We start from the raw sequence: 21,459 nt of genomic DNA, 5'->3' as shown, positions 1-21,459 counted from the left end.
GTTTCTCTATGTGATTGAATCAGAAATGTGAAGATCGTTCTGGAGCTGAAGTGGCAATGGGCAGGGTACATAGTTCGAAAAACCAAGAGACGGGACCATGGGGTCTCAAGGTGTTAGAACGGCGACCTCGCACCGGATAGGCAGCATTGGAAAACCCTCACTAGGTAGACAGACCATACAAGTTGCAGAGAGCCGCTGGATGTAGGATCGTGGCGTGTGGAAGTCTCTACAAGAGGCCTATCATCCTTTGTCCAGCATAGATTTCTATCGGTTGATGATGATGTTGGTGATCTATACTAATAAATAAAATTGGAGTGTCTGTCTGTAATTTCGAAATAACTACCTCATATTAAGCTCATATGGTTATTTGAATGATTCCAACACTGAATCACACGTTTTTAAAATTTTTGTCTGTCTGTCTGTCTATCGGTCTGTCTGTCTGTTTGTCTGTCTGTCTGTTTGAAAAGGCTAATCTTTGGAACGGCTGAACCGATTTTGACGGGATTTTCACAGACAAGTAGAGAATTGGCCAGGGAGTAACATAGACTACTTTTTTAACCGACTTTCAAAAAGGGAGTTGTGTTTTTCTACCTATGTATACCGAAATCTCCGAGATTTGCGTAATTTTTTTTTAATCGATTCCCACGAGTTCCCACGGGATTTCAGACCCTATATCCACGCGGGCGAAGCTGCGGGCATCAGCTAGTTATAAATAAAGCCAATCGCAACCATCTCTACGTAGGTAAATGAGAATTAGGACAACTCTCAGGTAAACATTTAATGGTACCTACTTAGGAGTACCTACTAATGTACCACGTAGCTAAGTGCTAACATGACTGTGCTCAAAATACTTTGTACCAAAACTTATCCCTTTCTAAACCCACAGCTGTCTTTCACAGGCATTATGCCTGTCAGAAACGCGATTACGACAGTACAATTTAACTACCTAGATCTAATCTATCAGTAATAATAAATTAATTAGTTTAAATTAAACACAGATAGGTAAATACGTCATCATGAAGCTAATTTTCCGCTACTTTCTTACATTATTTGTTCTATTTAAATGCTCATTTAATATATGTATATAAAAGATAAGAAGTAAATAAGTAATCTACGTGATACACTTTAGATAACTATCAACATAAATTACTTATCTTAAATCGTGTCAATAGTTACGAGCATATTATAAAGATATCGTCATTATTGACTAAGCTTTCAGGCACTTAGGTAAGTACAGACCTACCCACTCCTTAACTACAGATTAGAAATTAACAATATACTATAATAGTAATATTTAAATAAACACATTTAATCATTTTTGTTTTACGAAATATTCTGCTGAGCACTGATTAGTATTGTAAAAACGTAGGTGCGACAAAATTTATAATACAGTATACTTACTTAGATATTTTGTACATGACTTGTCAGTCATGCAAGATGGCTGTATAGTAGTTTGTAGACTATTTTTTTACCACAATTATGCTACGCTAGTGCAAATATTGAATAGCAAAATGGTAATAAATATTTAGTACCTATAGAGAGTTAAGCTTGAAACAAATAGGTAATCACACGACAGCATCGTGACCATTACAGTATGTAATAAGCTAAGCTGACTCCACGGGTGGGACGTTACATGGATGATGAGTCGCGTGCTTAAATGCACTTGTGATGAATACCCATAGTTTTTTAAAATAAATACTCATATTATGACTATTTAGTAAAAAAAATGAGCTATGTGTTATGCGCTTGACTGCAATCACACCAAATAGTAAGTGATGATGCAGCTTAAGATGGAGCGCGCCTGTCCAGAAGAAGAGCAAATAGGCATCAGAGATGCCTATTTGCTCTTCTTCTCTGTAGTCAGGTGTACCCATAACGCGCAAAACAAGTAATCCAATCTGTAAACACAGTTTAACGATAAACGAGGCATAATATGACCACATGTGCGCAATGCGCATTGTACAAAAACAGATCACAGTTCAAACTCTTGGACCTAAAAAGCTGAAATGAACAAAGGTTCCATTTATAATGTAGACAAGGAATAAGGCCGGATTTTACGAAATTTCCACGGGACAGGGAATCAAGTGGATTTATATTTTAAGTTTTTTACAACCGTGGGTAATCGCTAGTTATAATAAAATAGAGTAATTGAGTACGAATCCAAAAAAAATGCTTAAAAGAAGACCAATCTGTTGACAGAAAGGAAAGCTTAAAACTATAAAAAAAACTTATACCTAGTAGTTTTTTTTTTCGGATTATCAAATAATTTGTTGATTTTCAAATTATTTGTAGTCAAAAACTAAAATTTCATAACATATGAATTACAACCATCATGTATGATTAGTTAGCTTTTGTATCTATCGGGACTCCAAGCACTATTGACCTTAAAGATTTTAAAGTTTTGTCAAAATCACCCAACGCGACAAAAAGCTTACATTACAAAACTTCCTACGCTGCGTTGAGCGCCTCAGCCACGCGTTCTGTTTGTTTCAGGCCTCAAAGTACTCGTGTATCTACATGTGACTCTATTGTCGTAAATTGACATTGTTGATTTTACGTTTAGGATGATTAACATTCTATTATACACCAGTCACGCTGCAGTGTCTTAGGTATAACGCACACCGGTAGAGCCGAGGCACTGCGTCTCTCTGGATACAATTCATATTTACTTTAGCATTTATGCTAAAGTCCTATAAATATCCTGGACTTGTAATTATAATAGCAAGCCCAGATGTGCCGCCGTGTTTTGTTTTCAGTACATCAATTCAACACAATGGCTGTATTACGGGAAGTATTTAGTCGTTGTGCTAATGTGTTTAAAAAATCGGTTATGGCCTAGTGGTTAAGATCCGCCTCCCGGCCAGAAGATCCGGGGTTTGAACCTCAACTTTTCGGAGTAATATGTGTACTGAGAAATTTTAAATATCACTTGCTTTAACAGTGAAGTGAGGAAGGAACCTACACGCTTGAGAGTTCTCCATAATGTTTTCAAAAGTGTGTGTGTCTGACTTGGCCAGCATGGTAGACTATGGCCAAACCCTTCTCATTGTTAAGAGACCCGTTCTCGGTAGTGAGCCGGCGCTGGGTTTATAATGATGATGGTGACAACAATTTCAACAGTATTTCAAAGTAACTTGTTATCACAAAAACATGGCCTATTGCGCTCCATCTATTTGCGTTGGCGATTTAGCGCCCGGCTATGTAATAAAATGCTGATCTTACAATTACAGGTTTCCTAATTTAAGAATGATCTTGTGAAGAATGATGAAGAAATGATCTTGTTAGAATTTTAATTACATACCAGGTATTTTACTTTTAATTATATTAAAATCGGTCCAGTGGAAATTCCACGCGATAAGTGAGGCTCGTAGCAATAGCTACGAGGAGTGCTACGAGAGCTATATCATTTATTATTAGGGAACGAATGGAGACATACGAGTAGTAGGTACTAATCCAGGTAGTTGGTAACTTGGTACTTAGCATACTAATAATAACAATTAATAAATCGTATATTATCTTCACGTGCATATTTCAGTAGGGCTTACTGCTAATTACTTTATTCAAGTAAGATGCTCTTAGCTTCAGGAAAATTAAACTTTCTCGTTAATCGTAAATTAATTGGAAAGTTCGGGTCAATTTTACAAAACTTAGCAATACTGCTAATCGTTAAGTGGGCAAGGAACTTGGCATTATTTTAACATATACATTATACATTATACAAATATAAATAAATTATAAAGAAAAAAAAGAGCTCGCCCGCGGCTTCGATAAATATACATAATATATCCGCTTTATTTCCTATCGCATAGGAATTTTTATAAATGTAGTCTTACTTCTTATCTAAAATTGATGCTTTGTGTACAGCTGTCTGGGTCCAAGGGTCTGTGCTGGGCGTTGATGAGTCAGGCATTGAATTAGGACATTCATTTTTTTACCCGACTATGGCAAAGGGTTATGATTTTAACAGTCTATCTATGTATGTATGCATGTATGTATGTATGTACCTATGTATGTATGTATGTAGCTTTGTATTTATATGTGTTCCACCGCAGAGTCTAAACTACTGTGCCGATTTTGATGAATGAGGTTAATCTATTCGTTATTATGGTCCAGGTGACATAGGCTACATTTTATACGAAAAAAAATTGAAATGACGGATGTTACATCCGAAAAAGTGGGGGGGAAAAGTATTTGAAAAAAATATTTCACTATCTGAAAGGCACATTATTTCTAAAGGATATTTATAGATAGCCTAGGTAAATATTATGTTGTAAATTATATATTATGTTATAGGGTACTTAGGTATTTATTATGATGTAGGTAAATCGCGGCGGACCCATAGTTTATGTACTTACACACATCGTGTACCTACATTGAGTAGGTAGGTGATGAGATGAAATTACTGAATGTAAAGTCACAGAGTGGCAACACACAGGTAGTACCTTATGAGAAAACTACCTGTTAAAGGACTGTATAGTGTATAATAATTAAATAATCAAAATTCTTACCTTCAGAGTCCTTCCCAGCGCCAAGTACATAGGCGCTCCTTAGAAGATGTGCCATAGTTACCTAGTAGATACCTATATGATTTTCAATGCTGAACGTGTGCAAATTTGAGTGTACAGTATGATAACATAGATTTTAACCTTATTACATAGATGTTGCGAAATAATTATACGATACAACGAAACTAAAATTTACTACATAAAACAATACACGATTATTTTGGACAGTTACGAAACTACCGCACTAGTCGGCTAATGCGGTAATCGGCTACATCTCTGCTGCAAAGTTAATCAGAATATCACGATCCCGTAATAAGAAAGCCTCGTATAGTTTGTAACGTCAACAGTATACAAATGATGTGGCGAGAGCGCTAACCGAAAATATAGGCTGCTCTCTGCAAAGGAATAGCAAAAACCAAAGAGAAGAATGATAATTACTTCTTTTTTATCTAAAAAATAACAGACGATTTGGTATTTTGATGGAATATGCCTCAACCCATTACCGCCTCACTACTGAGTACGGGTCTCCTCTCAGAATGAGAAGGGTTTAGAGTTTAGACCATAGTCTGCCACGCTGGCCCAATGCGGATTGGCAGACTTCACACACCTTTGAGAACATGGAGAACTCTCAGGCATGCAGGTTTCCTCACGATGTTTTCCTTCACCGTTAAAGCAAGTGATATTCAATTGCTTAAAACGCACTTAACTGAATAGTTAGTGGTGCGTGCCCGGGATCGAACCCCCGACCTCCGATTAGGAGGCGGACGTTCTAACTATGTACTAGGCTATCACAGCTTACATGGGAATATGCCTACATGGAAACTATTATAGAGGCAAGGTTCGATTCTTAATAGAAAAAAAAAAAATACAGATCCTCATATTTTGCTCATTTTGCAGCTGCAGTCAAATGCCATACGATTAAATGAAATGCGGCTGCAGCAGTACAAATATGCTGCATCAGTATTTGATACAGCATTATGACTCATAAGTTATGCTTTTGCTAGACTTAAATAAACGATAGTTAAATTGGATGATTTGACTGATTATTTAACTTATTCCTATGAACACCACTATTCACAAGCTATCTAATAAAACAAGCTAGGTACCATTTCAAAAGCTTAACGTTCTTTTGAAGAAATATTTCTGTAGAGGAACAAGGTACGAATAGGTATACAAGAATATTATTTTGCAAATAACATTATAATTTATCTCACTAATTCCCCAGGCTTAAGTTTCATTTACATACCTACTTTCCATTAATCGACATCATATTATTTCAACAGAATAAAATCAAACCACAATATTAATTTAGGAATGACTCTACATACGTTCCAGTTCTTGCAAGGTTAAGAAACAATAAAACTGTCACGGTTATCATATTTGAGATGTGCGAGCAAACAGGCTGATGATGGGTACATAGATGGATGCGTATAGTCAGTGTATACCTACCTAGTTCCTTTTGCCTTCTAGATTTCTAGACAGGTAGGTAAAGGTATCACATCACACTATCACACTTCACATCACACTAATATTGTAAAGGGGAAAGTTTGTGTTTATGTGTGTGTGTATGTTTGTTACTCCTTCACGCAAAAACTACTGAACGGATTGGGCTGAAATTAAGAATGAAGATAGATTATACCCTGGATTAGCACATAGGCTACTTTTTATCCCGGAAAATTAAAGCGTTCCTAAAGGATTTTTAAAAAACCTACATCTACGCGAACGAAGTCGCGGTCATCAGCTAAATAATTTCTTTTTTTTCTAGCTTCTAAAGTAGGGACATAATAATCCAACTAGATAATCATTATTTTTTATTGTTGAATATAATGATGGATTTTCTCAAGTATAAAATCACGTTGTAAAAAAAAATCACATAAAGGCAACTCTACGTATTTTCTAGTTCATTAAAGTAAGAAACAATGTGTAGCGGCGGTCAGAGCAGAGGCGTGAGCAAACACAAGCTTTTACCTACTTACCTGTAAGTATTTTTTTTTAACAATTAGGTACAAGTAAGTTGTATAGTTGCAGAGCCTCAATAGCTCAACCGGTAATGGAGTGGACTGAAAACCGAAAGGTCGACGGTTCAAACCCCGCCCGTTGCACTATTGTCGTACCTACTCCTAGCACAAGCCTGACGCTTAGTTGGAGAGGAAAGGGGAATATTAGTCATTTAACATGGCTAATATTCTTTAAAAAAAAATAGTGCTTACGTAGGTAATTTTTTAGGTATTTAACTGTTTTAGTTTTATTGATTTCATTATATTTTCGGATCTCAGATCTAATAACATGGTGAAAAGTACATTTAAAAGTGATAAATATAGGTGGAAATCAAAAAGGCACCCTCGCTCGCCCCGTGAGGATTACAAATTGACCTAAATTTAAAAGGAAAACCGGCAAGGCAAGGCTTAATGAGATGACGGTTATTACAATTTTACACTCCATTAACTTTAGGTAAGTACCTACCTACCTACTTAAGTACAGTTTTTATGTTTTGAAAATTTGAAAATAAAACTTCGTCATCTATTTAAATAGTGTTGTACAGTAATTCTGTAGGTCATACCTATGCAAGAAATCCATCAAGCTCTGGTAGTTAGTTACATCTTTCAAAAACAGTAGGGTTTTAACTGGGCATAACATATTATATGGGTTAATAAAAATTGTGAAATAAAAAAAATTCAAAAGAAAAATAAAACCGACTTAATTAAAAAATATTTTTTGTCTCTACACGTGTAATGACGTCACTCGTCGTGAAATCGGCACTTAGCAGAACATTCAGCCTTAATCCGCAAAAAGCGTTGCGTTAAAACCCGGCGTTGCGCTGAAAATGCAAAGTGCGCGTTAAAAAAGCGTTGACGTGTGAACAGATACTTGGGAATGTATTTGTTCTATTTGAACGCTTTTTTAACGGACGTTAAAAAAGCTCTCGTATGAATGAGGCCTAAGGCTCAGATCTAGAGCCCTAGATCTGGCTCAGATTATGGCTATTTAAAGATTTGCGTTGCTAAGCGATTGACCTTTTAAATACCAAGCACTATTTTGTTTTTAAATGTTTATGAGTACAGTACCTACTACCCTATCTACCTAAGTAGGTACTCAGGTATTTTAAGTTGCTGTCTACATGAAATAATGGTGTTTTAGTGTAGGTCGCTATGGATACAACCTTGTTGCCCCGCGTCCATTACCCATAGCTTGCCTATTATACCATACCTACCTACCAATGCCCTGTAGCCTCTCACATCTATAGAAGTTCAAGGCCCTAATTACATCGTAAAAAGCTGTTAAAAGAAACGAAATGGAGAAAGTGGGTAGGAAGTGGGAGGTGTTGGGTACAGCTTTAATTAAATGTTACCAACCTATTTAGCTTCAACCTACTTACCTACCTACAAATACCTATATATCAAACATACGACTAGGTATTAAGAATAAGTACCTTACCTAGGTACTTAAAATGGCGCAAAACAGCCTAGGTAGCTATTATCCAGAGTCCGTGGAAATATCAACAGCGTATGACGGCTTTGCCCGCGACATTGCTTCATACATTTTAATTTTTTTTGTGATGTAACAACCACAAATTCATGCTTTCCAGTTTTTTTTTTGTCCTTAGACCTACCTACCTGGCTGCCCAGGGTGCTAGGGCAACGGGAAGTAGGTACCCAATAGGTTTTTTTAACAGACATGAAAGACAGACAGCAAAATAATCCGCTAAGGGTTCCTTTTGAGGTAGGGAAACCTAAATTAAACCTAGTCTTGTACGATGGTACGGAACCCTTCGTGTGCGAGTCCGACCGTTTTTTTTTTCTTGTTTTATTCCTCGGCGGTGCAGGTGGTGACATTTTTGCTGGCGATCAAGCACGCAATGTGCGATAAGTTTCGCTTCAAAACGCAGATTAATTACTAGCGTATTTTGTATAAATCAGTAATAGTTCTTTACAAACTTAGTTTCGTGGTCCCACATAAAATGGATTAAGATTGTTTTGAGTATATTTTATAATACGTCCGAAGAAAAGGTACAAGTTTCCGCAATGTTGTGACGTCTTAGTAGAAATATATATTTTGATTCAATATACTTATGTTAGTAGGTATATTTTGAATGTATTTTGTAGGAATATTAAGTAGGTATGTTGAATCATACATTTCTAGCTAAGACGTCAGTACATGGCGGAAACTTTTTTCCTGTTAGTTCGAACGCATTTTCTTTCCAAGCAACTCGGTGGGCGAGCCTGACTAGACTCGTATTTGGCCGATTTTAGTTATCTAACTTTGAAATCTAGCATATTTTGATTTTGCTCAGACAAAAGTTTCAGTTAAAACGAGACATATCTATGCCAGCGATATAATGCTGTCCCGTTTTAATAGTGTCTAAAATCTGAGCAAAGTCAAAGTGAACTCTATAAATGTCAGCCTAAAAGTACCTAAGAATTTACTAGGATTAAATGAAAGAAAACAATAGATATTAAGAAAATTTATGTAATTCCTACTAAACCAACTTCTGCAAACAAATAAGAATTTGCCTCCATGTTGAAGTAGGCTTCGAATTCCCAAGCGCTAGCATAAACTTCAATTAAATTTTCATCTCTGCAATGTGCAATATTTTCTGAAACAAAAAAAAAGTTTTTTTTAGCTAAGTCAACAAACTACTTAGAGAGGTAGAGATTGCTCCAAGCAATAAGGCCGCCTTTGCACACAATTGTTTTTTTCTGTTTTCTTCTTACTGTGTTGTTATCCTTATATGTGTTTTTGTGTGCAATAAAGAGTTTCTATCTATCTATCTATCTATCTACTTTGCCTGGATGGAGGTAAAGTCAGGAAGGTGGCACATATAAGGACATAGCATAGTTTTCGGATTTTTTTCCTTCACTTGTGCATTAAGACCTGCCTACTGGTCAAATTTCATGATTCTATATGAGGTATTCATATGAACTCAATGGGTAGCACCCTATTATAGGTTTTCTTGACAGAAATGACAGATGGACAGACAGACAGACAATCCTATAAGGGCCCCTTTTTCCATTTGAGGCACGGAACCCTAAAAATCAAAAAATCTTCCGAGTAAGTATACCTTGTATGATGGTACAGTACAGAACCCTTTGTGTGTGAGTCTGACTCACACTTGACCGGATTTTATGTTAAGATAAAACTGTCTTGTTTATTGTACCTGTTATGACTTGTTTTAATCTAAGCTCCTTTTGTAATGTGTCACATACTTTGTCAATGTTTTCAGATATTTCACAGACTGACCATGTGTTTATGACAGGTTCTTCATTTGACTGTAATTTAGTTAACGCCTGCATTTGATTGTTTATTATTGCAGCTCCTGTAAAATTTAATTTTTTATACACTTGATGATATTATATTATGTAAAACAAAATAGATAATGTTACATATTTATGCATCTAAAGTGATGACTTAAAGCTATCACATTTAGGTAACATTTGTAGAGCACTATTTCTTCTACTCTCATGTGTTTTGTATCTTCTGCTTTAAATGAATCAGCAAGAGTGCATTTGCATTAATTTTATGTATCATAATGTAATGTAATATGAATGTAACATATCTATGATGTAATCATCATGCCATGTCAATATATAGCTCAAATCACTGACATGCCTAGAAACTTAAGGAACGCATGTAAGTTTTTAAAACTTAGCGAAAATATGCCTGTCTGCTAGCTTTTCATGGCCCATCTGTTAAACCGATTTTAACGAAATTTGGTAGAGACTAGAGAGACAGCTTGCAATTTAAGGATAGATAGGCAAATTTTTTATCCCAAAAAATCATAAAGTTACCAGGGAATTTTTAAAAACCTAAATCCCCATGAATGAAGTTGCTTAAGTAGCGAGCATCTTCTTCTAGTATTTTTGTGCAGAGACAGCCTGCATCCCGGTCACAAATATTGTTATTAACAATTTGTTAATAATATGAAAAAAATAACCTTCAACTATATCTTTCAGAGCATCCAATGATTGCATTAAGCTTTCAGTGAGTGGTTTAGTTTGATGTGGGTAATAGTCATCTTCACACTCTTGCAATTTCAAAGACGTTAAAGATTTGCATATTTGTATCCCTTTAACTCTAATACTTGACCAATCATTTAAGAGGCGATGGAGATTTGATAAATGAGTGTAAACAGTCTTCGATATACCAGGACTGTCCTTGTTTGGGCTGGTAATTTCTGAAACAATAATTTAAGATATCATGTAAAACCCTGTGCAAGTATTAATAAAGAATTATACTAAAAATGATTGATTACCCTTTGGACTAAAGTGGAAATTTAAATTTTGCGCACTTTTAGATGGAGTTTTTGACATTATAATAACATTATATTTTAAACCTACTATAGAGGCTAATCAACACAAACCAGTACGAAAATCTTTGCATGAATATCACTTTGATATTATACTTAATTGAACTAAATAATTAATATTCCAGCAAAACCACTTGGAGATTAATTAATAAAAATATGTCAAGAAATCAAAGAGGGGACTTCGTCTGTGGTGGCGTTTGCTGGCGCGCGTGTTGTGTCTTTTTGGAGTGTTTTTTTTTTTTTTAGAAGTGGCCGGTTTTTGTGTTCTACTGGTGTTTATTGCTGGTGGAACTGACTGGGAAGCGCTCTAAAGGTAGTGGGTAGTCTAGTAGGTAGTAGTGCGGTATACCGAACTTCACCAAATAGTGTCGTGTCGCTCCGCTGCAGCGCAGTTCCGCCCAGTGCGGTCTTACCTTAACTTGTTACAAATAACTACAAACTTGACATTGGCTAATCAGTGCAAAGCCAGACGAGAGAGAAAAAAAAAAAGAAAAGAAATCAAAGTATGTAAACACTACGCTAGCTTTAAGTTTCATTGTAATATTTTCAATAAAAAAGAAATTAGAAAATATTTTGACATTCATCATTCATTATTACAATCTCAATTGCTGTGAATTGTGATTGGCTGAATTTATACTTTTTTTACTGCAATGAAGCAATAACAAATAGCGACCAGGGCTGCGACAGAGAGACGGCCAATCAGAGATGATTGCGATTGTCACCATCTTCACACTGTCGCTGTAGCGATCGCTCTCTCTCTCGTTTGTCATGGTGATATAATAATATTATACTAATCAATGGATTTTAGCTCTCTGTAGTAAGTTGTTCTGTGTACAGTGCGACAAGGATCTTTTGGCGCGTAGCCTAAATCGGAAACGCCGCAATCTTGTGAAAAGTCACTGAATGTTACACTGTCCCCTTGTATGTGGTGTTGCTAAGTAAAAAATCTGAAATTCACTGCTTTTTTTTAAATATTAGAAAAATGCCGCATGAATTGTAACATCACAATTTACTGTTAACAGATACAGTATAAATGTGTCTGCAACTTATGACTCTATTTTTAGCACTACATAAATGTAGTATTTGAGCAGGTAAACATGATAAATTGCAAGTTCATGGCCTATCAATGGTTTTTATTATTCTTTCTCACTGTAGAAACAAGGACCACTTTCTTAATTTCTCATTGAGTTAAACTTAGATAAAACTTACTCGGTTTTCAACATTTACATTTCGAACATATTCTCTAAAATGGGTAATTTACTGTTAATAGATACAGAATAAATGTGTCTGCAACTTTTGACTATATTTTTAGCACTACGTAAATGTAGTATTTGAGCAGGTAAACATTCTCTAAAATTGAGTAGAATTTATTTGCTGGCAGCCTTTGTTCTATAACTACGCCCCTCTGTCAATGTCATTGAAGTGCCAAAAGAGCGTTGTCGGACTGTAAAGATAGATCAATATCTCTATGAGATCAAAGCTCAAAAGTACCCAGAATCCAGAGCCGTACGACCAGTCAAAAATTAAAAACGGTCATTCCATGATCCAAATAGAAATAATATTATGATAGAGAATTCATATTTTATAAAGTTATCTTACACATGTTATTTTGCCTTTTTTGAATAATTACTTAACTGTATTATATAGAATATTAAAATACGTTTAAGATTACACACAACGAAGGCTGATGACATAAATGTAACAGTGAATTAATTCTAAGTTCATCAATCATTGAAATTTAACTAGGTTTTTGGGATAAAGAAGTGTGCTACTTACAATTTGTAATGTCTGGGCCGATTCAGGACGTCGTGGAAGAAGATGCAGCAGATTTGCAGTTTCCTAAAGGTATTAAAGTGAAGCAACATTTATTGAGGTTATGTTTGTATATTGTTTATTTTAATAAATTTAATTTTATATCCAGAATTCGAAAATGCTGAAACTTTACTTATATCAGAAGTTGATATGTTGTTAGAGCATAGAAAGGCACAAAACGAATCTGCCGAAGAAGAACAAGAGTTTTCAGAGGTATTCATGAAGACCCTAACATATACGAACATGTTCAAAAAGTTTAAAAACAAAGAAACTATAACTGCTATTAGAAAGTGAGTATATATTGTTTGGGATGTTTTGGCTTGCCGCAATCAGTTTAGTATCTATATAATTATAATAGTTGAGTGTGAGAAATCTATTTAATAATATGAAACTACAATTTTCTATCCCAATGAATTTAAAGGGCCCTGGATATCAGCTAACCCTGGGAGGCAGTGCTAATTATCCTGCAAATTGTATGGGCAATTGCTAGCCAAATTGCTTTCAATCATTATGGAGTTGTTGATTTATGCAGTCTTGTGCTGCTTGCTAGCTTTACAACAATGTAATGCCACTTTCACATGCATATAACTGCATAATATGAGGAATAAAGTGTAATTTTTTAAATACAATATATCGAAAATTGCAAAACCGGCAGAATTCGAACCTGGATATTCTGGGTTCGCATCAGACTGCCATTTTCGCTATCTTTGATCTGTATACAATATACATATAAACAATTATTTAGAAATTTCCTTGAAGTGTATGTAAAAAACACTATCATAAAAATTATAAAAAAGAATTAAGTGTAGTTTAATTGAAATCCAAAAGTTAAAGAAAAATAATAATTATAAAATCAATTATTTTTAAAACTAACATAGAACATAAGCATAATGTGAATATATTAAAACAACTGTAACAAATTAAATAGAATAAATATTTTTGGGGAATAGAAAATAAAAAGTATAGAGAGACAGATAGAGAATAAACTTAATTTGTCATTATGTTTGTATTGTGTATTTGTATTATTACAATTTATTAACCCCCCCACCCAAAAAGAGGGGTGTTATAAGTTTGACGTGTGTATCTGTCTGTGGCATCGTAGCTCCTAAACGAATGAACCAATTTTAATTTAGTTTTTTCTGTTTGAAAGGTGGCTTGATCGAGTGTTCTTAGCTACAATTGAAGAAAATTGGTTCAGCCATTTGAAAGTTATCAGCTCTTTTCTAGTTTTCTTATACAGGTTTTTGTGTCAGGGTTTTTTTAAATTTTGAGTTATTTAATAATAATTAAAAGATAAAATTAGTTAACAAGACCAGTTCATGATATATTTTTTTTCAGCCTTCTACAGTCTAAAAAGTTGCATAAATTTGAAATTGCAAGTTTAGCCAACTTATGTCCAGAGACACCAGAGGAAGCCAAAGCATTGATTCCTTCTTTAGAAGGCAGATTTGAAGACGAAGAGCTCAGGATACTGTTGGATGATATACAGACTAAACGTAGTATCCAGTACTAATATAATATACTACCTATAATATTTATTAAGGAAAATATAACATGATCTTACTAAAGAGGATATTTAATTTATTGTGTACTTCCCAAATTAAAAAAAAAAATATTCAAACAAGCAAAAACTATTAAACTTTTTGGTTACATTTTAGTATTTCTCTATTAACAACATATATTTACAATCATTACTATGAAGTCTTTCAGTGTAATCCAAAAGCACAGTAAATTTATTTATTTGCTGAAATAAAATATGGGGTCTATTTCAAGACAATGAACCTAAAACTAAAAACCCTTAAAAAATATAATTTAATAATTAAAATATTAAAAGGAGTCCCTTTAGGCAAGGTTCCGAAGATACTGGCAGTGGTACTTTTTGAACGGCTAGACTAATTCTTTGTCGGAGGTAGCTGCCAGCTCTTCGATCTCCTGTGATTATGCTCCTGTTATTGAAAATGGATGTGGCATTTTGTCATTTAATAGGCTGATTGGTGGAACCCACACCACTTTCAGATGCTCTGTGAGACTTCATAGTATGATTGTGAATACAGGTGTTAATCTTTTTGTATTGTCGAGCCACTTTACTATAGAGAAATATGATTAAATTAAATGAAAAACGAGTATTTTAAATCAGTCTGTATATTGGATATGTCTGCAATACAGCAAGATACATTACAATGAAAACAGGTAAAAGGGATAAAATATTGGAAACAAAAATAGTAATTAGAATTTCTTCTTTGAAACAAAACTATAATAAAACCATTCTTATCATTACTTAAAATCGATACTATTATTACTGATGTTAATTAATGCCTCTAAAAACAAGCCTTTTGTTGAACATTGCATGTAAAAAAAATTAAAGAACTTTTTCAATAAACCTCAACAATTTTAGAAAACTAAAACTCAACAATCCTTCCATAATTTCCTTAATCACTAATTTTAGAGTCGCCTAAACATTATTCTTTAACAAAATGCTGAACAAAAGGCTTGCTTATTTATAAACTTATCTCAATGGGCACTTTTGGTTTAGTTTTATGTTAGTATTTAATCTAATATCGTAGTAATAAAAATTACAAACTTATGAATCGTCTAAAAGCAAACTTTAAAATAATATTAACCATCTATAAAAGAACTATCAAATCTAAGGTTCTAGCAAATTTATTTTTATGTTACAACATCATCTCGCACTCCTACCCTGAACATACAAAAATATCTTTATGTATTTTAAAAAACATTAATTATTATACACAGAGTTGTTTCACTTGTGAATATGGTTACAAATGTATTCCAAGAGTGCAAGAAGTAAACTGGGAAAGGTATTTGATGAAGTCTAAAGTTTCTACATTCATCCTAAACAAGACCGGTCACTCTCACTACCTGCTAACAACAAACTAGATTAGAGGTGAGGACCTAATATTTTGTTTAGGCTAAGTTTACAAGCCATTTAATACTTCTCCGTTATACAACTCAGACTCTTGCAATATTAATAGATGAATAGGATTAATGGAATGTGGAAACAACTCTATATAGAACATTCTTACATAAAATTAATCGGTAAGGGTACCGTTGTTATAGCACACATTTATTAACAGCTAATGTTTTCGGGTCACCTAAACTTACTAAACCTTAAAATAGGTAACGACATTGGGAGAGATAAATCCTAAAGTACAACCTGGACCTGTGACATAAATCTAAATATTGTAAGTCATATTATGTTAGTAAAGCATAATTTGGGTTCGTATGGGTATCTATTAACATCTGGAAGCTAACAGGAAGCGATGCGAATATAAAGCTTACGACGATTACAGAAACTGTACAATTGTTTATATGTGTGCAACTAAATGTAAGTTTGTTTGGAGGAAACAAAACAGTCACAGATTCCCGACGTGTATACGGTTCGGTAGAATATTTGTCAACATTACAGCTAGATATTGCACTTATGAGAGAAATCTACACAGTAATCCGGTTTTTAAATACTGGCTCGGCTTTGTATTCCATATTAAAATGAATTTCTTATTTTTGCGCAGCATATATTACTATTATCATTACAATATTTATTACTAATGATCATGAAATCATAGATGAGTTTTATTGGCTTTATTATAATACTACTGAATAATTTTTAAGAATCTACATACATATTATGTACTTTATTTAAAAAAACGGTTAATTTGTACATAATCAAAACTTTTTATTGGTTTTGATTGTCACAAATACAGATAAACTTAAAAAAACTGCCATCAAGTTACCGCAAGTCCAAAAGGTAGATATTGGAACATCTGCCTGCCACAAGCCAGAGCAAACCTTTCTTCACCTTACACATATAAATCACTCCGCAGCCGGCAGCACCTTCGGTAACACTTCACAACTCATGGCCACTTTCTACTTTGTGCTGAGCTATGCAGTTTCAGATACACACTCATGTATCAGTGCCGAAAGTTGTCAAGCTACGACTTTTCACTTACATATCACATTCATTTGTTAAATATTATAATTGATACACATTATTATATAAAATTATAATACACATATAGATATCATTAACTTGGAATTTACAATCACACTGTTTACATTTGAAATTCGGCATATCATAAGTGTGGCTCCTAATAAAAATTTTGTTTTGAGCAATGACAAGATTTAAAATACTCTATATTCCAAAGGTGAGCCGTCCAAAAAATATATATTCGCCGTCGAAATTTACAAAACTTTAAAAAATAATAGAACAGATCTAACTATGTTTTCAACATTCTACATTATCAGTCTCGATGATAGAAATGCGTTTTGGCCAAAATGAGAGATCCAATTGGCATGGTCCATACTTTCCTATCCAATGATATAAAACGAGTACCGTGTCTATCCGTTGCACCCAGTACAGATACCTGACCCACGCATTTCTCAAGAAAATGTAAACAACACTCTGTATATATACTCTTAATATACAATCAAAAACATTCATTTATTACATATAGTGTGGTAATATTCTTATATGAGGTGGCATAAAGTTCACATTTCTAATACCAGGCTTGAAGGAAAATGGCGCGCATGCTCGAGTAAGTATATTTTTATATATTTATAATATAATCATTGTCAAGATACCTGTACCAAAGCATGAGTAAAGATTTAAAAAATCAGTCTATCTTCCACAATTTCTTGTCAAATCCCATAATTTAAAGCTATCTTCATTAGAAAAACAGCGTATCTCGAGCCCACTGCTTTCATCATATCTCCGATTACCAGGCCCATGAGAATTTTGGTCCAACTTTATCACCAAATATAAAAAAAATGTCAGTTCACTCGGAAACTTAATAATTTGATTGTAGAAACAAATATTTAATACTTGAAGCTATTATTTTCGTATTACATTAATATGTATGTATGTAATAAGTATGAGTTTATGTACAAACAATATTTTGAGATCAAAATTGTAATCCAGTCATTCTGCATCTAATACAATACATTCTAGTTGTTTCAATACGTCAATACCTTTCTCTAACAGAAAAATAATTAAAAATAAATCCAAACTAACTGTCATAGTACTTAGCATTTAACTGAACTTGGGTAGCGACTTTGGTTTATCTGAATAAGTATGAAAATACTAGTGTCACCAACTCTCCAAAGAAATTGATGCCCATGATCTTTTGTTTTAAAAATATTAATATGATCTTAGCTCTTTGCTATTATTTTAAGTATTCAAATAGATATTAAACTTATATACAATTTATTATTGTCTCTAATGATTTGATTCGTACTTTGTAGTACTTAGACATTGTTATACTTAACCATTTTGAGCCAGTTAGTTTGTATAGATCGTTTCAACGATTAGTTCCTATGGTGTTATGTTGGCTCCCCTGTCTAAGTCATCGGGTGGTCATTGACACAATATTGGCATGAGAAGACGCAGATTTTGTTTATTTTCATTTGATTTTCATTTCATTCATTCATGAAAATCAAATGAAAATAAACAAAATCTGTGTCTTCTTATGCAAATATGGTGCCAATGACTTGGACAGACAGGAGAGCCAACATAACGAAATAGGAACTATACGTTGAAACGATCTATACACGTTTTTGAAGCCTTGGATAACTTAAACTTCGGTTTTCGGAACTATTTTGGTAAATATTATTGTTATTTAATTTCATTTATGAAAAATCCTACACTCATGAGCCATACTAATTAGGTTATGTACCTAACAAAAACATTTTTAATGTGTATACCAATGGAGGAAAAATAGTAAACTAGGCTAAGAGTTTTAACGCCGAAGGAAGTATGCCTATACTGATACCTATTTGGATACAATTTTCAAATTATTACTATGAATATTGAAAGATTGCATCTTTAGGCTCATATTAATCTCAAGTTTTTGATGTACACTATAAACAATGAAACTATTACAAAGGCTCTTCCTTGGCCGGGTTGAGAAGAAATGAAAAAATTGAATACCTTACAACATCATGAATCATTTGTCACTTCTACAACTTTACATAACTAAAATTATGGCAATTTAGTTATTTAGTAGTACATTTATCCATAGTGACGTCATTAAAACAAAAAAAGTTGTATTTCCTATACTTACTGAATGTTACATTATACATATTGTGTTAAATGTATCACTTAACATTGTCATGTATTGAAGAGTGGGGCCCGGTACTAGCAAAATGAGTTCCAAATTCTTAAATTAGAGCATTAGGAGTAATTATGTATTATTAGAAGTACATAGTTTGACATGTTCTCTAACTGGATTTGATGAGACAAATACAATAATTTACTAAAAATCTAAAATCTCATTACTCCCTTAGTTATGAAACTCTCTTTCAAATTTTAATACTAAACAATATTGAGGTTTAATATTCAACTCTTCTAGGTCTATTCTATTTAGTTGAAATAACGGCATAGCCTCAAGATATATTTTTATCCGTTTCTTGTTATGGAATCGCACAGTGAAAATATTAAGTTCTATTGATCTTGATCATAATTCACAGTTAAATTAATGTAGCAAACGATAGTTGTGCGAAAATTAAAAAAAAATACTTTACATGAAAAATCACTTGTGAAAGAATGTGAAGAAAAAAAAATTAACCAAAGGACAATGATTTTAAAAGTAGCGATAATGTCAACTTCAGTAGGTAGAGTACGAAAAATGAGAGTAGCCAGAAGAACTCAACTCAATTAAAAGTAGGTCTGCCAAAATAGTCACTGGATTTGTTTTAACAAGTAGTTGGTAGATAGCTCATGGCTGATGTTGGAGAAGAAAAGTTGTAGATAACAGGATGACAGGTTTGTCAACAAATCCATACATTTCCCATGTCAGGGGTCATTTAAATTTTCAATTCACACTCAATCGAAAATAATTACGATCATCCATTGTAGCTGTCAAATTTTGGTGCTAAGTATGGCCCCAGTTGAGACTGGGCATAAGGGCACGACGCGTTACTATTTTATGCATTACACTATCGATTCACATTCACACATACGCAAGAACTTTTTGTTTCAACTCTTTAACTGTACATTCTCATTACATATTAATATTGTGAAATGTAGTATTTTGAAATGTTCCATGTCTATTACAAAAGTGGATGGATTTAATCTGTACAATTGTCCAATCTGTGTTTAATGTCCTTTCTAAACGTTACTTTGAACAATGGTTTGGGGGTGACGCATGATGATTCAGGTCGAATGTGACCAAAAGCAATGTCTGGCGACTTTAACAATAGGGGTATTTGACATTTTCAAAGGTGTAGACATAAAGCAGGTTAGAATATTGTTAGGATGATACACACAAGTGTAAAAAAAATGTGAATATAAGTACTAACCAAAGATATATAATTTAATACTATTTACATAGTATTGTCACATAAAAGGACAGATATTTTTTGTGCCGATTCGAAGCGCCACGCCAAGCTACTGGAACTAAAATTGACACTTAGACTGAGAGCTATAGAGCGTATTTTGACTTTGGTCAGACTTAAGTTTCAGTTAAAAGGAAACAGATTTATATCAGCGATATAACGCTGTCTCGTTTTAACAGTATCTTAAGTCAGAGCTTCCCCCTTCACCATTTTACCACCGAACCGCAAGACGTCGGGCGAGTTTCCATCCTTATGTCATCGACATTCCATCTACACGCACGAAACGTTTTGCCTCATCATTCCTCATACGCATGGCTAAGGAATACTCTTCCCCGATCTGTGTTTCCTACCAATTACAATCCGGGTATCTTTAAAACAAGAGTGAATAGGCACCTTCTAGGTAAACGCGTCCCATCTTAGACCACATCATCACTTTACATCAGGTGTGATTGTGGTCAAGCGCTTGCCTATAGTGAATAAAAAAAAAAGAAAAAAGCTAAGTCAAAGTGCACTCTGTCAAATGGTCCTTATGTTGATATTATGTTGACAGATGTTTCATCACTAACTTTAGTTCCGAGTATGCTCACTTCTGCTATCAGCGTGAAAATGACAACCAAGTTGCTTTACAAACACATCGTCAATCGCATCTAGAGTACTATGTAAATAGTATTATTATTATATATCTATGGTATTAACAAAGACCAAAAAAATGAAACTTTAACCAAACTAACAGTAGTGCAAGCAGATAAGGGTTGATTGATTTATAACACTCAATTTAGTAAAGTTAAAGTTACAATAAGGATAAAAACAAATTGGTTTACAAAATAAAGGGTAAAATTGAAAAAATACAGAATGCAACACGAAAGTTAACAGCCCTTCTCCATCTGCATGATTTGATGGAGCACTTTTGCGCGAGCCACCGCAACGCACGAGGCGGCGGGTTCAACTTTCATGACGAGAAATGAAGGGGGTAATTAGTGTAAAAAGGGTTTAACCAACAAAAACAATATTGCGAGATAATTGCATTTAAAAGTTCAGACTTCATTTTTGTTATATCTTTAATTTTATACTTCAAATCAGTTTTTTTTATGATTCTATATGTTATAAGATACCTTTGAGTTTTCATATATTAAGGTTTTTTAATTATAAGATTGTAATTAAACAAATAGTGATAGAATTGCAATCAAACCCCAGTAAAAATCTGTATTTCTATTATGTAACCTACACTAGTCGAGAAGAAGATTGATGCTCTAGAGATGTGGTGCTGGAGGTGGATGCTAGGAGTCTCATGGACCGAATTTCGTACCAACGTCTCTATACTCCTTGGCATTAAACATAGGCTTTCGGCGTTAGGCGTGAGAGTAACTCCATCGAGCGTCTTGTCGTGCAGGGCAAGGTGAAGGGCACCAGAGGGCGAGGAAGGTCACCCATGCGATGGACCGACCAAATTAAGTCTGCAGTATAGAAGAACAAGAATCTACAATAAGA

General features: G+C 34.0%; 3 protein-coding genes across 4 annotated transcripts in view; 1 reads left to right on the top strand and 2 right to left on the bottom strand.

Annotated features, from left to right (window-relative positions):
- LOC123872489 overlaps positions 1-4,876 on the bottom strand; it is a 77,466-nt gene extending 72,590 nt beyond the window's left edge. Inside the window, exon 1 of one of the 2 annotated variants that reach the window (XM_045916785.1) lies at positions 4,509-4,876. In XM_045916785.1, coding sequence (XP_045772741.1) covers positions 4,509-4,538 — 30 coding nt within the window. In that variant the 5' untranslated portion in view covers positions 4,539-4,876. The remainder of the gene's footprint in view (positions 1-4,508) is intronic. The other variant, XM_045916787.1, reaches the window with a different exon arrangement.
- A 4,080-nt stretch (positions 4,877-8,956) lies between these two features.
- LOC123872491 (cyclin-dependent kinase 2-interacting protein-like) lies at positions 8,957-10,979 on the bottom strand. The gene is made up of 4 exons (XM_045916791.1): positions 10,756-10,979; positions 10,438-10,677; positions 9,661-9,819; positions 8,957-9,099 (listed from the first exon to the last, which is right to left on the bottom strand). The coding sequence occupies exons 1-4, from the start codon at positions 10,811-10,813 to the stop codon at positions 8,969-8,971; spliced, it is 588 nt and encodes a 195-aa protein (XP_045772747.1). The 5' UTR covers positions 10,814-10,979; the 3' UTR covers positions 8,957-8,968.
- A 1,343-nt stretch (positions 10,980-12,322) lies between these two features.
- On the top strand, positions 12,323-14,196 carry LOC123872493 (DNA-directed RNA polymerase II subunit Rpb4). The gene is made up of 3 exons (XM_045916798.1): positions 12,323-12,654; positions 12,731-12,911; positions 13,960-14,196. The coding sequence occupies exons 1-3, from the start codon at positions 12,594-12,596 to the stop codon at positions 14,132-14,134; spliced, it is 417 nt and encodes a 138-aa protein (XP_045772754.1). The 5' UTR covers positions 12,323-12,593; the 3' UTR covers positions 14,135-14,196.
- The last annotated feature ends 7,263 nt before the right edge of the window (positions 14,197-21,459 follow it).

The sequence above is a fragment of the Maniola jurtina genome, chromosome 15 (genome assembly GCF_905333055.1).
Source record: "Maniola jurtina chromosome 15, ilManJurt1.1, whole genome shotgun sequence".
In the NCBI taxonomy this organism is placed as follows: domain Eukaryota; kingdom Metazoa; phylum Arthropoda; class Insecta; order Lepidoptera; family Nymphalidae; genus Maniola; species Maniola jurtina.
Note: the sequence above shows the minus strand (reverse complement) of the source record. Positions and strands in the feature narration are given on the sequence as shown.